General features: G+C 42.1%; 1 protein-coding gene and 1 long non-coding RNA gene across 2 annotated transcripts in view; both read left to right on the top strand.

The window, feature by feature from the left end:
- Positions 1-15,800, top strand: part of LOC148346230 (uncharacterized) — a 145,123-nt gene extending 129,323 nt beyond the window's left edge. Inside the window, exon 2 of the long non-coding RNA XR_015848272.1 lies at positions 14,215-15,800. This is a non-coding gene — a long non-coding RNA (uncharacterized LOC148346230). The remainder of the gene's footprint in view (positions 1-14,214) is intronic.
- Positions 87-13,530, top strand: exoc8 (exocyst complex component 8). The gene is made up of 6 exons (XM_088325467.1): positions 87-517; positions 2,525-3,094; positions 4,435-4,723; positions 5,719-5,972; positions 9,585-9,833; positions 11,966-13,530. The coding sequence occupies exons 1-6, from the start codon at positions 224-226 to the stop codon at positions 12,371-12,373; spliced, it is 2,064 nt and encodes a 687-aa protein (XP_088181593.1). The 5' UTR covers positions 87-223; the 3' UTR covers positions 12,374-13,530.
- Positions 15,801-18,692: the final 2,892 nt, after the last annotated feature.

Here is an 18,692-nt window from a genome sequence, read left to right as displayed (position 1 = left end):
TCAGGTTTTACTTGATGAGAAATAAAACAAAATTGTGGTTAGATGAGCCTAGGGTAGGACGTTTCTCCACTGGATCACGTGATTTAGTAGGGTGTCAATCCTCTTCCTGTTAGGTTTGCTCCCTCCAATGGACCTTTTTGGACACCGAAATGACCAATTTCTCACGATCGTAGCGCATGTATAACTAACCTTATCCAACCTGATCAAATTGACTCAATTTAAAATGTCTGAACCGGGAAATCGACTCCGCAGGCTGCTGGAGTCTCCTAATTTCGACGCACAGAATTACGTCAAGCAGTTGTCCCAGCAATCAGATGGAGATCGAGACCTTCAGGAGCACAGGCAGAAGATCCAAAATCTGGCCGACGAAACGGCCCAGAATCTCAAAAAGAATGTCTACAAAAACTATCGACAGTTCATCGAGACGGCTAAAGAGATTTCGTACCTTGAGAGCGAAATGTACCAGCTGAGCCACATCCTGACTGAGCAGAAGAGCATAATGGAGAGCATCACGCAGGCGAGTATGGCAGATTTGTCAAAAAGTGTATTTAAATCAGATCTCGAGGTATATGACCAGGGTAGATAGATAGATACTGCAAATTCCGGACTATAGAGCGCACTGCATGCGCCCACTTTAAAAAAAATGTAACACAAACACAAAATTAACCCAGACCCCCGCAATTGAAACTGAATGTCCTTCATTAAAGGACAGAGTCCAAAAATTACAGCCGGCAAAATGATACTGGTACTCAAGGTTTGATGCAGACCTGCAGAGTCCGGGTCCCGTTGAATGTAATCCAAGGAAAAAAGTGTATATTTCCAAAGGTCTCTCATTATTATCTCATTAGCTGCAACCGTTTATCCTCAGTAGGGTCGCGGGGGTGCTGGAGCCCATCCCAGCAATCATCGGGCGGTGGGCAGGGGACACCCTGAACTGGTTGCCAGCCAATCGCAGGCCACACGGGGACAGACAACTCACTCGCTCAGTCACACCTAGGGACAATTTGGACCGGCCAATTCACCTGAAATGCATGTTTTTGGAATGTGGGAGGAAACCGGGGTGCCCGGAGGAAACCCACGCAAGCACGGAGAGAACATACAAACTCCGCACAGGAAGTCTGGAGCTGGATTTAAACCCACACAGGAGGTTCATTTCCAAAGGTAAGGGTGGGAAAAATATATATCCACTATTGTCCGCCGCGTCCACAAACACATCTCATTTTTACTCCACTTCCCATCAGTCTGCTTTTGCTCCGCCCCTTCTTTTTAATTCGCCTGTGCAAAATATATCAGAATAAGTGTCCAATATATATACAAATAAATACATTACAAAAATATACAGTCGCAAATACATTTTATACATGGTTACTCATATTTACAAAGAAAGATGTTACACTGAGAGAGTTTTCAAAGCTTTAATAATAATAATAATAAAACTTTCATCCCAAACGGTGCCCGTGACAGGGGAGTTAATGATAGCAACACGCTAGCAACACGCTGGCAACACAGTAAACGGGTCTGTTAAAAAAACATACCGTACTTGTAAAAATCACGGTAAACCGTCCTCATCTTCCTCCTTAGAACTGAAGCCATCAAAGTCGTCTTCCTCAGTGTCGGAAAGAAACTTTGTCATATAGACGTCGTCCCACGCTCCCGCAGCCGGACTCGCGCTGTCACTGTCGCTTGAACTCTAATCCACTCCTGATTCTGTGCCCTCCTCTCCGTCACGCAGCAGACCGGCTTTTCGGAACCCGTTGGTGATTGTGGATTTTTTTGATGTGCCTTTCTTTTTGCATTTTGCATGATGAGGGTATGTTAACGCTAATTTAATTTGTGCACAAGCCAAGAAGTTGCAGTCTTCTTCGGCACATATCTTCCACCGGTCTAAATCTTACCTTTTGTACTCGAGCGCCGCTGGCGGCCCTTAGAAAAATGACATAAATTGGCCGCATCACTGAATAAGCCGCAGGGTTGAAAGTTTGGGGAAAAAGTAGCGGCTTCTAGTCCGGAATTTACGGTAGATAGCATTTTCCAGTGGTAAATTATAATGAGAAGAACTTCCTTCAACTGAAAATGTCAGCTACATATTACTGCCAATTTTACCCAATATATAAGCAGCAACCCAAATCAAAAATAACTTAAGATAAGATAATGATTAAAGTATGGAGTTAAAAAGATTTAAAAGCTTAAAATATAGAATTTTAAACCATTTACACTACCCTACACCATTTTCGTATTTCGCAAGCATTTCCTTTTTTGACTCGATCGTGTTGTCACTGTTTTCCACTTTTCCTTCCCCATATCAATAATTTTCTTGGGACCCATAATTATGTGCGGAAAAGGGAAATAAAACCAACAAAATCATAAGGAAATGAGATGTGGTACCTCTCAAACACACCAATTGACCAAACAGATGGAATAGTCTGTACAGCCCTTTGAGACTTCATGTGATTAAGGACTATATAAATAAACATGACTTGATCTGACTTGATTATATCTTCTTCAAATTATGATCCTCAAACAGGCCCTGCTGTCAGCAGACAAGGATGAGACCTCCAAGGAGATGCAGGCCGCCTTTCCAAAGGAGAGCGAGGAAGTGAAGCAAAGGAGCCTCACTTCACTTCTGGAGAAAGTGGAAGGCGGAAAAACCATCATGGACACCCCCGGGAGGCACCTAGTCTACAACGGCGATCTAGTGGAGTTCGATGTGGACAACATGTCCCCCGTCCAGAAGGTCCACGCGTTCCTCATGAACGACTGTTTGCTGATCGCCACCTGGCTGGCCAACCGGCGCGGAGCAGTCAAGTACAACTACAACGCCCTGTATGACCTTGAGAGCTTCGCCGTGGTCAACGTCAAGGACAACCCGCCCATGAAGGACATGTTCAAGATCCTCATGTTCCCCGACAGTCGTATCTTCCAAGCGGAGAACAGTAAGATCAAGAAGGAGTGGTTGGAGATCCTGGACGAGACTAAGAAGAATAAAGCCAATAAGGAGCGAGGCAAGGAGGAGGAGAAGATGCCCACTTCCCCTGTTCGGGCTGAGGTGTCCACCAATCCTTTTGATAATGACGATGATGATGAACAGGCTGAGGTAGGCTTGCAGAAAAGTGGAAGACCGGGTTTGTACGGATGCTTGAAATCTTTGTCTGAATTTGAATGTCTTTTGCAAGGATTCAATTTGAGGTGAACTTCTTGTAAATGCTTGAAATGAATGGCATGTTTTTCAGCAAGTCTGCTTTAAAAAAAATGCCAACAATGCTCTCTGGTGGGTTTCTTCTTCCCTTGTGATTAACAGCAGCTGGAATGAGTTTGTATGTTATGGTCCTATGAAACGTCTTTGCCTCCTATGGGTTGCACCCAAGAGGACAGGTGCATGCTACACATAAACATAGCACTATGAAGTATGCATTAGAGCACAGGTGTCAAACAGGCGGCCCGCGGGCAAGATCAGGCCCGTTAAGGAATTGAATCCGACCCGCGAGACAACACTCAGAGAAGCGCAAGAGAAAAACAAGCTGCAGGTTGAAATATGTCAACTTGATGTTGCCAAAGAAAGGTGCCTCGAACAAATACACTGTACTTGTATTTCATTCATTCTCTCTCTCTCTCTCTCTCTCTCTCTCTCTCACTCGCTTTTCCTCTCTCGCTTTTTGTATCCATCTCTCTCTCTCTTTCTCTTCCACCCCTTTTCTCCCACTCTGTCTCTTTCACTCTCTGTGTCGCTCTTTTTCTCTTCCTTTGTTGCTCTTTGTCTCTTTCTCTGTGCCTTTTTAACTTATTTTGCTCGAACTTCCTTTTCTCTCTTTTCTCTTCTCTCTTCCTACCCTTTGCGCCTTCTTTTCTATTTTCTCTCCTGTCTTTCTATTTCTCTTTGGATTTCTTTCTTCCTCTCCCTTTCATTTCCCCCTCTCTCACGACTTTTTATCTTCTGTTTCTCACGCTCTCTCCCTCTCTCTCTTTCTTTGTCCCGCCCTCTCTCCTTTTCCCCCCCTCTTTCTCTTATTTCTTTATCTCTGTTTTTCTTTCTCTTTAATCTACTAGTCCGGCCCCCGACAGAATGTTATCGTATGTGTTTGTCTTGCTGTCGGACACCCCTCTTGAGGGATATGACCAAGGTAGATAGATAGACTTTTATTTTAAGTCAAATAACATAGAGATGGTTTGTTTCCTTAAATGTCCTCAAATCTGATCAATTCTAGTCAGCAAATACAGCTTTGGGAGTGGCACATAGATTTGGCAGACATATTTAAAACTGCAGTTCATTATTTGACATGATGCGGCTCATTTTTTTCTTGTGCTTCGCCCAGCATTGTCTCGCGGGCCGGATGAGATCCTTTGGCGGGCCTGATCCGGCCCGCAGGCTGCACATTTGACAGCGGTTAAATGATACGTTGTGTTAAAATTCTTCCACCCCGGTTTTTTCTACCCGAGGTGGAGGAATGTGTCGACCTCAGTCTGGAGTGGATCCAGGAGCTGCCAGAAGACTTGGATGTGTGCATCGCCCAAAGGGACTTTGAGGGCGCCGTGGATCTGCTAGACAAGCTCAACGAGTACCTGAGAGAGCAGCCGCTCACGCCAAAAGTCAAAGAGCTACGGGCCAAAGTGGACGAGCGAGTGAGGCAATTGACGGACGTCCTGGTCTTTGAGCTGTCCCCGGACCGCTCGCTGCGTGGAGGACCCCAGGCCACCAGGAGAGCCGTGTCGCAGCTCATCAGACTCGGTGATTGTATTTATGAGTTCGTAAGGGTGCTTGAGATCCGTGAAAATTTTGAGTGAAGTGCTTGGAAATGCTTGAAATTGTTGCCATGTTTCCTAGCAGTCTGACTATAGACCAGGGGTGTCAAACTCATTTAAGCTCGGGGGCCACACGATAGAAGAAACATTCTCTCGGGGCCCGGTTTAGTGGATCAGAGAGAAAGAAAAAAAGAGAGAAAGAAATAAGAGAAAGATAGGGAGAGAAGATAGTGAGGTTGGGACAAAAAAGAGAGGGACAGAGAGAGAGAGAAAGTGTGAGGAAACAAGACATAAAAACAGAAATAGCGAGAGAAGGGACAAGAAAGAGAATGAAATCCAAAGAGAAAGAGAGAAAAAGAGGAGAGAAAGAGAGAAAGGGGAAAGCAAGAGAGAGAGAGAGAGAGAGAGAGAGAGAGTAAAGGAAATAATGAAGAGAGAGCAAAAGAAGGTAAAAAGACAGAGAGAAAGAGACAAAAAGGAACAAAAAAAGAGAAAAAAAAAGAGTGAAAGAGAAAGAGTGAGAGATAAATGGAGGAAGAGAAAGAGAGAGATTAGAGAGAGAGAGAAATACAAGTGGAGCAGTCAAGTACAACTACAACGCCCTGTATGACCTTGAGAGCTTCGCCGTGGTCAACGTCAAGGACAACCCGCCCATGAAGCTGCGCTGTAACTTTGACTTAATCCGCTTCTTAATTAGTTATTTTGAGCCCTCATTTTTGTGCGCTGGGTAGATTTTCTAGCTTAGAGGGAACACTGGTTGAGACCCATAGATTTTTGAGCATGCGAGTCCCCGGGACCCATCACTTTTCACAGGTCAAATGAACACCGAGCCCAATTTAACTGATGACTTTTTTTCAACGCGACGCGGTGATCCTTGGTTTGTTTCGATTCAGAGAAATTGACTTCGCGTGCCCAGTCGACCTTAGTCATGGCAGTCATGTTTACTCGATGGAATACTTTACTATATCGTTTTTCAACCAGGCCAGTCCACCAAGGCGTGCGAGCTTTTCCTGAAGAATCGCGCGGTCGCCGTGCACACGGGGATCCGGCAGCTGCGCATCGAAGGTGCCACCCTTCTCTACATCCACAAGCTCTGCAACATCTTTTTCACCGGCCTGCTGGAGACAGCCAAAGAGTTCCAGATGGACTTCGCCGGCAACACGGGATGCTACTCGGCCTTCGTGGTGTGGTCCCGCTCTGCCATGAGGATGTTCGTGGACGCCTTCAGTAAACAGGTGGATGTTGGGAAAATATGGCCTGTGGTGCTAGGTATGGCCCAATCTAGAGACCGTTATTACCGTAAATCCCGCACTATAGAGCGCACCTGATTATAAGCCGCACACACCACATTTCAAGAGGAAAGCCGATTTTGTACTTACACAAGCCGCACCTGTATATAAGCCGCATGCGCCCACATTAAAAAAATGTTACACAAAATTAACCCAGGCCCGACTTTAAGTCTCGCGATTGTAACTGAATATCCTTTATTAAAGTATACAGTCCAAAAATCACTGCCGGCTAAATGAACGTAAAATGATAGCAGTACTTAAGGTTTGATGCAGACCGGCAGAGTCCAGGTCCCGTTGAAAGTAATCCAAAGAAAAAAGTGTATATTTATAAAGGTAAGGGTGTGAAAAATATATATCCACTATTGTCCGCCGTGTCCACAAACACTCACCTCTACCGGTCCCCACCCCCCGTCAGCCCGCGTTTGTTACGCCCCTTCTTTTTAATTCGCCAGTCCAAAACATATCAAAATAAGTGTCCAAAATAAATACATTACAAAAATATACAGTTGCAAATACATATCATACATGGTTACACATATTTACAAAATAAGACGGTACACCGAGAGAGTTTTCAAAGCTTTAATAATAATAATACAACTTTCATCCCAAACCGTGCCTTTGAAAGGATCACGCTCGCAATGCATCAAACGTGCCTTTCAAAAAAGACAGTGGCCGTTAGAAAAATTACATAAATTGGCCGCTTCACCGAATAAACCTCAGGGCTGAACATTTGGGAAAAAAGTAGCGGCTTATAGTCCGGAATTTACGGTAGCCATAAGAAGGTGTGAGATTTCAAAGAACACTAACATGATTGGCTGATAGCAACGATGATGCAATAGTCAAAACTACGAGGAACCGCGAGTCCAAATAAGGAACCGGCATGAAATCTCCTTTGCACTCGTCCGATAGTAACAAGCTTATCATTTGTTTTAATTAAAACATAAATCCCTTATTTTTGTATCAATTTATAAGAACTTTGTAACTATAAGAAAATGGTAACTGACCTCTTCCAGGAGAATGTGAAACGTTAGTTGAAAATAACTCAAGATTCAGCACAGGTGATAAATGGACAGGGTTGGGTAGGTGTACTTTAACATGATTACTTTCAATTACTTTTGGATTACTCTAATACCAAATATGCTAATAAAAGACAAAATAAACTAAATAGGAATAAAATGATGACTCACAACACGTGGTAAGCTTTCTCTCCTGGCTTTGATCTCTTTGACCTCCGGCAAAACGAACATAAAATGCGACAGAAACAAAATGAAAATAAATCCAAACAGCTTGCCAACATCATTTTATTCATATTTAGTTTATTTTGTCTTTTATTAGCATCTTTGGTATTGGAGTAATCCAAAAGTAATTGAAAGTAATCCAGTTAAAGTAACCCTACCCAACCCTGTAAATGGAAGACGAAAAATAAAAGGATGTTTGCAGATAGCAATTGTGAAGTCCACTGCTTGGTTTGATTCAAACGTAAAAGCTTTAGGCAGAAAATTGCATTAGAAAAATGTTTTATCCCGCTCTGCAATTTCTGGCAGCCGAGTGGAAGAATTTCTACGTTAAGCTACTGCTCAAGGGAGCGTGGGCAGCCTGCGCTGTTCACATTGAACTCATCTCATCTCATTAGCTACACCGCTTATCCTCAGTAGGGTCGCGGGGGTGCTGGAGCCCATCCCAGCAATCATCGGGCAGTGGGCAGGGGACACCCTGAACTGGTTGCCAGCCAATCACAGGGCACACGGGGACAGACAACTCACTCGCCCATTCACACCTAGGGACAATTTGGACCGGCCAATCCACCTGAAATGCATGTTTTTGGAATGTGGGAGGAAACCGGAGTGCCCGGAGGAAACCCACGCAAGCACGGGGAGAACATACAAACTCCGCACAGGAAGTCTGGAGCTGGATTTGAACCCACGCAGGAGGTTCCCAAGACATGAACTGTGCCGCACATGCGCTAACCACTGCGCCGCCGTGCTGCCTCAGATTGAACTCATCAAATGCAAAACATTTCTCTCAAACGGGAAGTGCCGATGCCAACCATTTTTTTGCCATCTTGACTCATTTTTGAAGGACTACGGACATTAGAGTTCTGTAGCTACAGTGCCGTTAAAAAGTACCTGCCCCTGTCCTGATTTTTGTTCTTTTTTGCATATTTATCACTCACAAAGATTTCAGAATTTTAACATCACACCGAGACAACCCAAGGACATACAAAATGCAGTTTTGAAATGTGGATTCCATTTTTCCATTCCATTTCCCCCTGAACCTTTGGAGGCGATAACAGGAATAAAATGTTTACGATAATTGGTAATGAGTCTTTAACAACGCTTTTAGAGAGTTCTGGCCCACTCTTCTTTGCCAAATCGTTTTTAATCTGCCATATTGGAGTACCGTAAATTCCGGACTATAGAGCGCACCTGATTATAAGCCGCACCCACCACATTTTAAGAGGAAAACCGATTTTGTACATACACAAGCCGCACCTGTATATAAGCCGCATGCGCCCACATTTAAACATTTAACACAAACACAAAATTAACCCGAACCTGACTTCAAGTCCCGCGATTGAAACTAAATGTCCTTCATTAAAGTCCACAGTCCAAAAATCACAGCCGGCAAAATGAACGGAAAATGATACCGGTACTTAAGGTTTGATGCAGACCTGCAGAGTCCGGGTCCCGTTGAAAGCAATCCAAGGAAAAAAGTGTATATTTCCAAAGGTAAGGGTGGGAAAAATATATCAGATGAACACATTTATTCACGCAACTCCTTTTTCTTTAACCGACTTTATACCCCCTCTTCTTTCCTTGTCTGTCCCTCACCTTTAGCGGTCCCCACTTAAATTCGGCACCCCGCGTTTGTTCCGCCCCTCATTTTTCGTTCACACGTCCAAAACATATCAGAATAAGTGTCTAAAATAAATACAAATAAATACATTACAAAAATATACAGTTGCAAATACATATTATACATGGGTTACACATATTTACAAAGAAAGAGGATACACCGAGAGATTTTTCCAAGCTTTAATAATAATAATATAGCTTTGACAGGGCAGTTAATGGTAGCAACACTCGAGCGCCGCTCGCGGCCGTTGGAAAAATGACATAAATTGGCCGCATTACTGAATAAGCCGCAGGGTTGAAAGTCAGGGATAAAAGTAGCCGCTTATAGTCCGGAATTTACGGTAATTTCTAGCATAAACTGCCTGCTTTAGGTCACACCACAGGATCTCAATTGGATTTAAATCCAGACCTTGGCCACTTCAGAACCTTTATTTTGGTTTTTGAGACATTCAGAGCTAGACTTGCTGTCGAGTTTCGGACTCTCTTCCTGCTGCATGATCCAAGTGCGCTTGAGTTCGAGGGCACGAACAGATGGCTGTAGGTTCTCCTTCAGTATCTTCTAGTATCTACTAAAATTCATTACTTCGGCAACCACAGCAAGTTGTCCTGGTCAAAAAAGACATTTCTGTTTGGGAATACCTTTAAAAATTCATAATATATATTCGTAACGTCACTCTCCCCTAATTCTCTTCTCCGTATGAAGGTGTTTGACAGCAAGGAAAGCCTGTCGACGGCGTCTGAATGCGTGAAGGTGGCCAAAGAGCATTGCCTCCAGCTGACCAACATCGGCCTGGACTTGACCTTCACATTGGAGTCCTTACTCGTGAAGGACGTGAAGGTGGCCCTCCTCAGCTATAAGGACGTTATCGTTGAGGCCAGCAAGCACCGCAACTCTGAGGAGTTGTGGAGGAGGATGAACCTCATGACGCCGGAGGCGCTCACTAAGCTCAAGGTGATCTTAAATTGAATATAATCTCATTCTTGAATCTGGCAAAACATTGTTTTTGATTTCCGTCTTCACCAGTGATCTCGTTTGCCCGCTTCCTAGACGCATCATGTTTGCTGGGGACGCATCGTGTCAAATCAACGTGCGGGAAGCAAAATTGTCATTATTACCCGATTACTTTTTTTTGACAAAGATTTACCGCACTGCAAACTCTTGTCAGGCATTGTTGTTTTGGTCTCGCGGTTCGAGTTCTTGTTGCTTCGAGATTACGTCATTGTTGTGGTGGTTGTTGTCGAGGGAAAGTGAAGGTTATGTGTGCCTCAGAAAAAACAGTTAGTATTAGGTGAAAATCAACACAAAATTGGTAATTTCTTCAGTGTCAATAATAAGTCGAAAGGTAATGCAGAAAGTGAACGGCAATAATTCCGGCACGAAAAAACGGCAAGGAAAACACGTGTGTTGAAGCGAACGATTCGACGAAAGAAAATAAACAAGAATACTCCAAGAAAAGGACTTTTATGCCAAAATGGACTAAATTATATTCCCGGTGACGCTGTGAGGAGGATGATAATGGATTAGACCTTGAGAAGGCATTACTACTGTGGCGGGTTAGCAAACCATGAAGAATATATGAACTGAAAAATCTGAAATGATAACTGCTTTGAATTACCAATTAACTGTGATGATTAAAACTGAATGAAAATATAGATTAATATAATTATTTCAGCAATATTATTTTGTATAATGTACAATATTGTTGTGAACTGAAAAATCTTGAAGTGATAACTGATTTGCATTACCAATAAACTGTGATGATTAAAACTGAATGAATATATAGATTTATATTATATATTTGTCGCCGATTTACATTTTCAACCTCGATAACACTCAATTTTGGGGACCCATAGATCTCTGTTGGGACCCATAGATTTTTGAGCATGCGAGTCCCCGGGACCCATCACTTTTCACAGCTAAAATAAACACTGCTTCACTGTTGTGATTTTTGGGCCATCACATTTGTTGAAATAAAAAAAAAACAGAATTAAAAAATGTCATTGATGGCAGCCAAAGATCTCACTGTCCGTCTTTCGATGGACCTTAATATAAAATCTTGTTTTTTGCGATCATTCCGGACCTTTATTATTTAAACCCAAACTAACAATGAAATAAAGTACCGTATTTTCCGCACTATAAGGCACACCTAAAAGCCTTTATTTTTTTAAAAAGCTGACCATGCGCCTTATAATACAGTGCGCCTTATTAATGGATCAATATTAAATTGCAAAGTCTTCCAACTAACTTGCAGCCGCCGACTAGGTTTTCCCCCGAACGCCAAGTAGTCCGCGGTGTATGCTGGGATTTATTTACCGGCGTTTCATTGGCTAACCAATGTGTCAATCATAATTTGAATCGATCACTATTGGCTAAAGTTATTCGGAGGTAAAGGGGGCGGTTCCTTTTTACCATTTACAGGCTGGCATAGGCTAAAGCTGCAAAACAAAGCCTGCAATTGGCCGAAAAAGATGAATGTAAATCACATGTTGGGTTGACGGCATAGAGAAAGCATTTTTTTACTATTCTGTATTTGTAAATATTTTATTCTCCTGGATTTACGACACTCACGGATATAAGAGGACCATGGTTGCACATTATTATTGAACACAACGACTTCGGTGAGCTACTCCGGCTATATATTTTCCCTGTATCTTGTTTGAGACTGAACTCGATGTTTCTGTGATAAGCGGTGCAGATAATGGATGGAATGGAGTGTCTATTTTTAAATTAAACTCAATTCCAAGTGTTTATTGTCATATGCACAGTAAAGTTGTGAGCGAAAAAGGAAATAGAAACTAAGGAATGGTTGGCATTTCTTGAATCCCAAGACTTTAACCTTCAGAATGATATTTGGAACGATGCATTTGAGTGACATCGTACGGATACCGCATCCGCACATGTTCTCGACACGTATTTGCTTCTTTGTTTCGTTTTGTCGACGTTCCCATTGTAGCGCCTTATAATCCGGTGCGTCTTATGTATGTCAAATATAGGACCAAAAACTATTTTTTTGGGGTGTGCCCTATAACCCGGTGCGCCTTATAGTGCGGAAAATACGGTAATACAATGCATACAAATTCCAGGAGGAGATGCGAGCGAGTGGCATTTCAACGTTCGACGCCTACACCGGCTCCGACTGCTGGGTGAACCTGAGCTACACGCTGGTGGCCTTCACCAAGCAACTTCTGAGCTTCCTAGAGGAGTCCCTGAAGCTCTACTTCCCCGAGCTGCACACGGTGCTGCTGGAGAGCCTTCGTGAGATCGTGCTCGTGGCCGTGCAGCACGTGGACTACAGCCTCCGTTGCGAGCAAGATCCGGAAAAGAAAGCTTTCGTGGTGGTCAATGCCGCCTTCCTACACGATTGCGTACTGCCTGAGGTGGAGCTCCGTTTCGAGGAGGCCGTGGGTAAGCCGGCCAAGCAGCTGAGGGACCTACGCAAGAGTACCCGGCCCGTCAGGATCAACCCTGAGAGCACCACATCCCTAGTGTGAGCTACTCTGGTCCCAGCGTTTCACACTTTTGATGGGTAGATTGTTTATATCAGTGGTCCGCAACTACCAGGCACGGGACTGGTGCCGGGCCGTGGGTCGATTGCCACCGGGTCGTGCAGTAAATAAAAAAAAGATGCCTTATTATTAGCAGTGTCTGAAATAAAGTCTGCCCGGACGCCCGGGTCATGCATCTTGTACATCGGGCGTACACCTTACAAAACGTCTCCGCCCGGGTGGGTGACAAATTTTTGGGGGAAAAAACCCCAAAAACGTGTTTTTTGTTTTTTTTAAAATCAGATGTTTGCTTTATTCTGTTTTTGAAATCTTCGTTCGGTTTGGAAATTTCAGAATTTTTGTTTGTTTAGCAATTTGCATACTCGGCAGCCAATCAGAGGCCTGCATAGATTAACTTCCTGCTTCCGGACTCTCCCGAGTCTTATAAGGTCGTGCATTTGCCTATCATTTTCCAAAGTAGACGCACAGAGAACAGAAGAAAAATCGAGAAGTGGTTAGGAATCAAGCCAAAACCTCAGCCCCAGAAGAAAGATTCATAAGAAGCTAACAAAATTTATGACGCTACAAAACGTAAACGTGGGCAGCACGGCGGCGCAGTGGTTAGCGCATGTGCGGCACTGTTCATGTCATGGGAACCTCCTGCGTGGGTTCAAATCCAGCTCCAGACTTCCTGTGCGGAGTTTGTATGTTCTCCCCGTGCTTGCGTGGGTTTCCCCCATGCTCTCCGGTTTCCTCCCACATAACAAAAACATGCATTTCAGGTGAATTGGCCGGTCCAAAATTGTCCCTAGGTGAGAATGAGCGAGTGAGTTGTCTGTCCCCGTGTGCCCTGCGATTGGCTGGCTACCAGTTCAGGGTGTCCCCTGCCCACTGCCCGGAGATGGCTGGGATGGGCTCCAGCTCCCCGTGACCCTAATGAGGATAAGCAGTTCAGCTAATGAGATGAGATGAGATGAGAAAACGTAAACGTACATTAAAAGCAACGTGGAAAGAGGAGTTCACATAGCGACGCAACGCAAACATTGCATGAATGAAGATGAGTCAATACAGGTACATACTGATGGCAGATGGAAAACAGCAATGTCATATACATGCAATGAATGTTATAAGTAAATTTATAATAAACTTAATTTTAAAGTGTTTTTCTGTTATATATTCTGATTATCGGTCCTTAATATTTTGCAACAATGTTTTTTTTTTTTTTTGCAATTACCGTAAATTCCGAACTATAAGCCGCTACTTTTTTGACGGGAAGTGGGGGTAAAGGTGAGACCTGTTTGTGGACGCGGCGGACAAGAGTGGATATATATTTTTCCCACCCTTACCTTTGGAAATATACACTTTTTTCCTCGGATTACTTTCAACGGGACCTGGACTCTGCAGGTCTGCATCAAATCTTAAGTACCGGTATCATTTTCCGTTCATTTTGCCGGTTGTGATTTTTTTGGACTGTGTACTTTAATGAAGGGCATCTAGTTTCAATCGCGGGACTTAAAGTCGGGTTTGGGTTCGCATGCGGCTTATATACAGGTGCGGCTTGTGTAAGTACATCATCGGTTTTCCTCTTAAAATAATAATAATAATAATAATAATAGTTTCCTTGTATTGTCATTCTGTGTAACAATGTACACAGAACGAAATGTCGATTGCACCTGACCCGTTGTAGCGAGCCGATGCAGCCGCAGCCAACAGAGGGCGCCGCCGACCACTTTTTAAGTCTTAGGAATGACTCGGCCGGGGCGCGAACCACCGACCTCCCAGTCTCAAAGCGGGCGCCTTACCATCTAGGCTACTGAGAAAATGTGGTGGGTGCGGCTTATAATCAGGTGCGCTCTATAGTCCGGAATTTACGGTAGTCGTTTTATTGTGTTTCAAGTTGTGAAAAATGGGGCAGGCAACTTTTTGGCTGGGCAGGCAATTTTTCAGAGTTGTCAGGAGTTTCAGACACTGTTATTAGTTTATATCATATTCATTTGTCAGTAACACGCATATTTTAATCTAATAAATAAATCCGTTTGGATGCTCGTTTTACATAAAGTTATTTGAGCAATGATTGGTCCGTCAAATAAAAAACGCTTACCATATTTGCACAGTCGAATCCCGGATCACGGCAGTGAGAGCGCGGTTCACTACAAATGTAGATAACATGGGAAAAGGCTTTAGATTTTACTTCATCATCATACAAATTTGAATCACAGTACCAGAAACAAATGTTAAAGAATGGAAAAAATAGAAAGTCAAAAGATATAAACGCTAAAAAGCAAAACGATGGAAACAACTCTTGTGTATGTAATGAGGAATCAGGCTTTAAAGGACAATAAATAAATAATTTGTAAATTTAACGTTGGTATTCTGTTCATAGTTAATAATTAAATGATTTTATTGTGAAATGTGAAATGTACAGAGATAGAAAAATCCATCTCCGATATTGCGAAAAATTGGGTAATGATGAGATAAAATCAAATGCATTTTTTATGTTATCTATATCACTGGTAATCTAGTGGTTAGGATTGGGCACTCTCACCGCCATGTCCCGGGTTCGAATCCTGTTGTTGTTCTTCTGGAATTAAAAACTGTTGTATTTTTGGGTGAACCCTCAAGGAGGAGTTCTTCAGAATTAAACAGTAATCTGTTTCAAATATGTTTTATTGGTTTTATAGAAGAAGTTATAAACAGACAGCACGGCGGAGCAGTGGTTAGCGCGTGTGCGGCACAGTTCTGAGGTCATGAGATCGAGCCTTCGTGTGTGGAGTTTGCATGTTCTCCCCATGCTTACGTTTTCCTTGCAGTTTCCTCCGGGCACTCCAGTTTCCTCTCACATTCCAAAACACGCATGTCAGGTTAATTGGTCGGTCCAAATCGTCCCTAGTGAGTTGTCTGTCTCTCTGTGCCCTGCGGCTGGCTGGCAAACCGGTTCAGGGTGTCCCCTGCCCACTGCCCGATGATAGCTGGGATGGGCTCCAGCACCCCCGCGACCCTACTGAGGATAAGCGGTGCAGGTAATGGATGGATGGAAGTTATAAACAAGATATGATACAACAGGTCAGTTATACAGGGAGAAAGAAAACAAAAATCCGAAGATGAACCCCAAAACAACCTCCCCACACCCCTTAGCCAATCCATTGTTTGCTTCTGTTTTTTTTTCAAGGCAAGGAACTTGCTGAATTATGCCTTGTATAGTTTCTCAACAGTTTTCTATTGAAAGGTTCTTTTTATATTGTATCACAGTGTGCACATTTGATGTTGATTAGGACTCTACTTTTTAATTGTGTTCCAATAGAAAATATATTCATCTCAGTTTATGATGTATTACAAATTGTAGTTTCTGATCCAGCCGTCAAATACATCCCTACAAATGTATGCCATATCAATGAATTAACATCTGAATAAATCCCATGCTTAAAATACGGTAGATTTGCCTTTGATTTGTTAATTCATGCCTTTTTTTGATATATATTTTGTCTTGTACTTTGTTGCGTATTATGTATTTTGTCTGGTATTTTGTTGTGTATTTTTTCATCAAATTAATCAAAACATGTTATTCGAATAAGGGTGCGGGTCAACATAGCAGAGCCTTTCACCTATTGCTGATGCGTTCATCACTAATTAACCAACGGGCAGGGTTGGGTAGGGTTACTTTAACTTGATTACTTTCAATTACTTTTGGATTACTCCAATTCCAAATATGCTAATAAAAGACAAAAGAAACGAAATAGGAATAAAATGAGTAAATTTTGTGCAGGCTTGGGGAGTAACGGAATACATGGAACAGCAAAAATGATGTTTGGATTTATTTTCATTTTGTTTCTGTCGCATTTGATGTTCGTTTTGCCGGAGATCAAAGAGATCAAAGCCAGGGGAGAAAGCTTACCACGTGTTGTGAGTCATCATTTTATTCATATTTAGTTTATTTTGTCTTTTATTAGCATATTTGGTATTGGAGTCATCCAAAAGTCATTGAAAGTAATCCAGTTAAAGTAACCCTACCCAACCCTGCCAACGGGTGAATAGATCAGCCAGTTTGACCCACCCCCTATTAGAATACCATCTTGTGACAAAATACACGACAAATAGTGAAAAAAGATATGATAAAATAAATACTAAAATAAAAAACAAGTGACAAAATGCATTAATGTATAAATAAATTTTATTTATGCCATATATTTAGGTATTGCGTGATCTATTCATGGTCATTTACTTATATGGCATATATTTGTATTCATTCGTTTGTACATTTAGTTCTACAAAAGAAACAAAATACATAACAAAATTCACGACAATGCGTGACAAAAAAGACAATACATGACAAAGTACATTACGAAATAGATGACAAAATTAACACAATACATAACAAAATGAATGACAAAATGCATAGATATATGAATACATTGTATTTATATCATATATTCAGGTATTACGTGATTTACTTGTGTATAAATATTTTAGGTATTCATCTACACATGTATTTATAGAAAATATGCAACGTAACACACAACAAAATAAATGACAATTGTCATGATTACCGATGTGAATCACCTGTTGCCGCTCATTTGGCGCCACCCTTCGCGGGTTCTGATTGGCTCCCTGTCACTATTTGAACTCAGTCCTGTCAATCGCCTTTTGTCAGTCCGTCTGCGAATCTCCGTGTATACAAGGCAAGCCTTTTTTGTCCCATTTCTGTTCCCGTTTGTCTCCGGCTACAACCTATTTTGATCCTGATCACGTCTGCTCTCCCGTCCTGGCTTACAACCCCTTTTTTTCCCCGACTACGTCTACTCTCCCGTTCTGGCTTACGACTCGTATACGACCCCGACCACGTTTTGCTCTCCCAGTCCCGGCTACCGACCAGTTTTCCGCCCCTGACACCGCCATCCCTCGCGACGGAAGTTCCCCCTCCGTATTCGTATCACAATCCGAGTACGAGAGCGACTTGCTTCCCGCCCCTAGCAAACACCGGATCGTGGGTGCAGCCCTTCCTCTTTCCTTTAATAAAACGTCACGCAAGTGGGTCCTGTTTTCGTTCTGGGCCTGACAAAAATACATGACACATTACACAACAACATACATATATGACAAAATAAATGAAGAAATAAATGACAAAATCTTTGGAAAAACACAACAAAATATCCGATAAAATAAATGAAAAGATAGATACAGAAATAAATATATGAGAAAATAAACTCCATAATACATTACAAATAAATACAGAAATAAACTATATGACGTAATGCATTAATGTCTGAATAAATTGCATTTATGTCACATATTTTATTATTACTTGATTTATTTAAGCCTGTTGTATTTGGGTTGTTAAAACCCGGAAAAAAAATCCCCTCGTGACATTTTATTCAACTTTAAATGTAATAACGTTTTACTCTGAAAGTAACTATCTAGAAACTACCTACGACAATTACTTGTATAGAAGCCAACCCCTTAAAATTCTTTAATATAGCCACATAATAGAAGAAAACGTGTACACCCACTTCTAAAGCAGTCAAGCCTTTATATTTCTTGGATTGTGCAATCTTGAGAATTAGCTGAGACACTCCATATCCATTTTGTCCCTTGGCTTCAAACCACTTGAGAATATCACTCTCCATTTATGGGTAGAGTCCAAAAGGTGGGGCAAAAAGACCCGCCACTGTGAAAAAAAAATCCCATGGTGATATTCTATTTAACTTAAAATGTTATGACTTTTTCTTATTTGGTCCCAACAGTAGAATTCTTTTTTAAAAAGTTGTTTTTGATTCACATTTCCCTGTAAAAAATAAAATGGTCCTTAAAATAAGGGCAACATGAGGTTTAAGTGTTCATTTATTTTATAGCCCATAGTTGTCGACAGGGTTGGGTAGGGTTACTTTAACTGGATTACTTTCAATTACTTTTGGATTACTCCAATACCAAATATGCTAATAAAAGACAAAAGAAACTAAATATGAATCAAATGACTCCATTTTGTGCAGGCTTGGGGAGTAACGGAATACATGGAACGGCAAAAATGATGTTGGCAAGCTGTTTGGATTGATTTTCATTTTGTTTCTGTCGCATTTTATGTTCGTTTTGCCGGAGATCAAAGAGATCAAAGCCAGGAGAGAAAGCTTACCACGTGTTGTGAGTCATCATTTTATTCATATTTAGTTTCTTTTGTCCATTATTAGCATATTTGATATTGGAGTAATCCAAAAGTAATTGAAAGTAATCCAGTTAAAGTAACCCTACCCAATCCTGTCTATCATTCATCAACGTCAAAGCAAGCCCCCTCCCATTCGCTTTGCGCATGCGCACAGCTCGCCTGGCCAGGGAG

The sequence above is a fragment of the Urocampus carinirostris genome, chromosome 20 (assembly GCF_059441175.1).
Source record: "Urocampus carinirostris isolate Australia breed hairy pipefish chromosome 20, RoL_Ucar_1.0, whole genome shotgun sequence".
Classification (NCBI taxonomy): domain Eukaryota; kingdom Metazoa; phylum Chordata; class Actinopteri; order Syngnathiformes; family Syngnathidae; genus Urocampus; species Urocampus carinirostris.
This window is presented reverse-complemented; position numbering and strand designations above follow the sequence as displayed.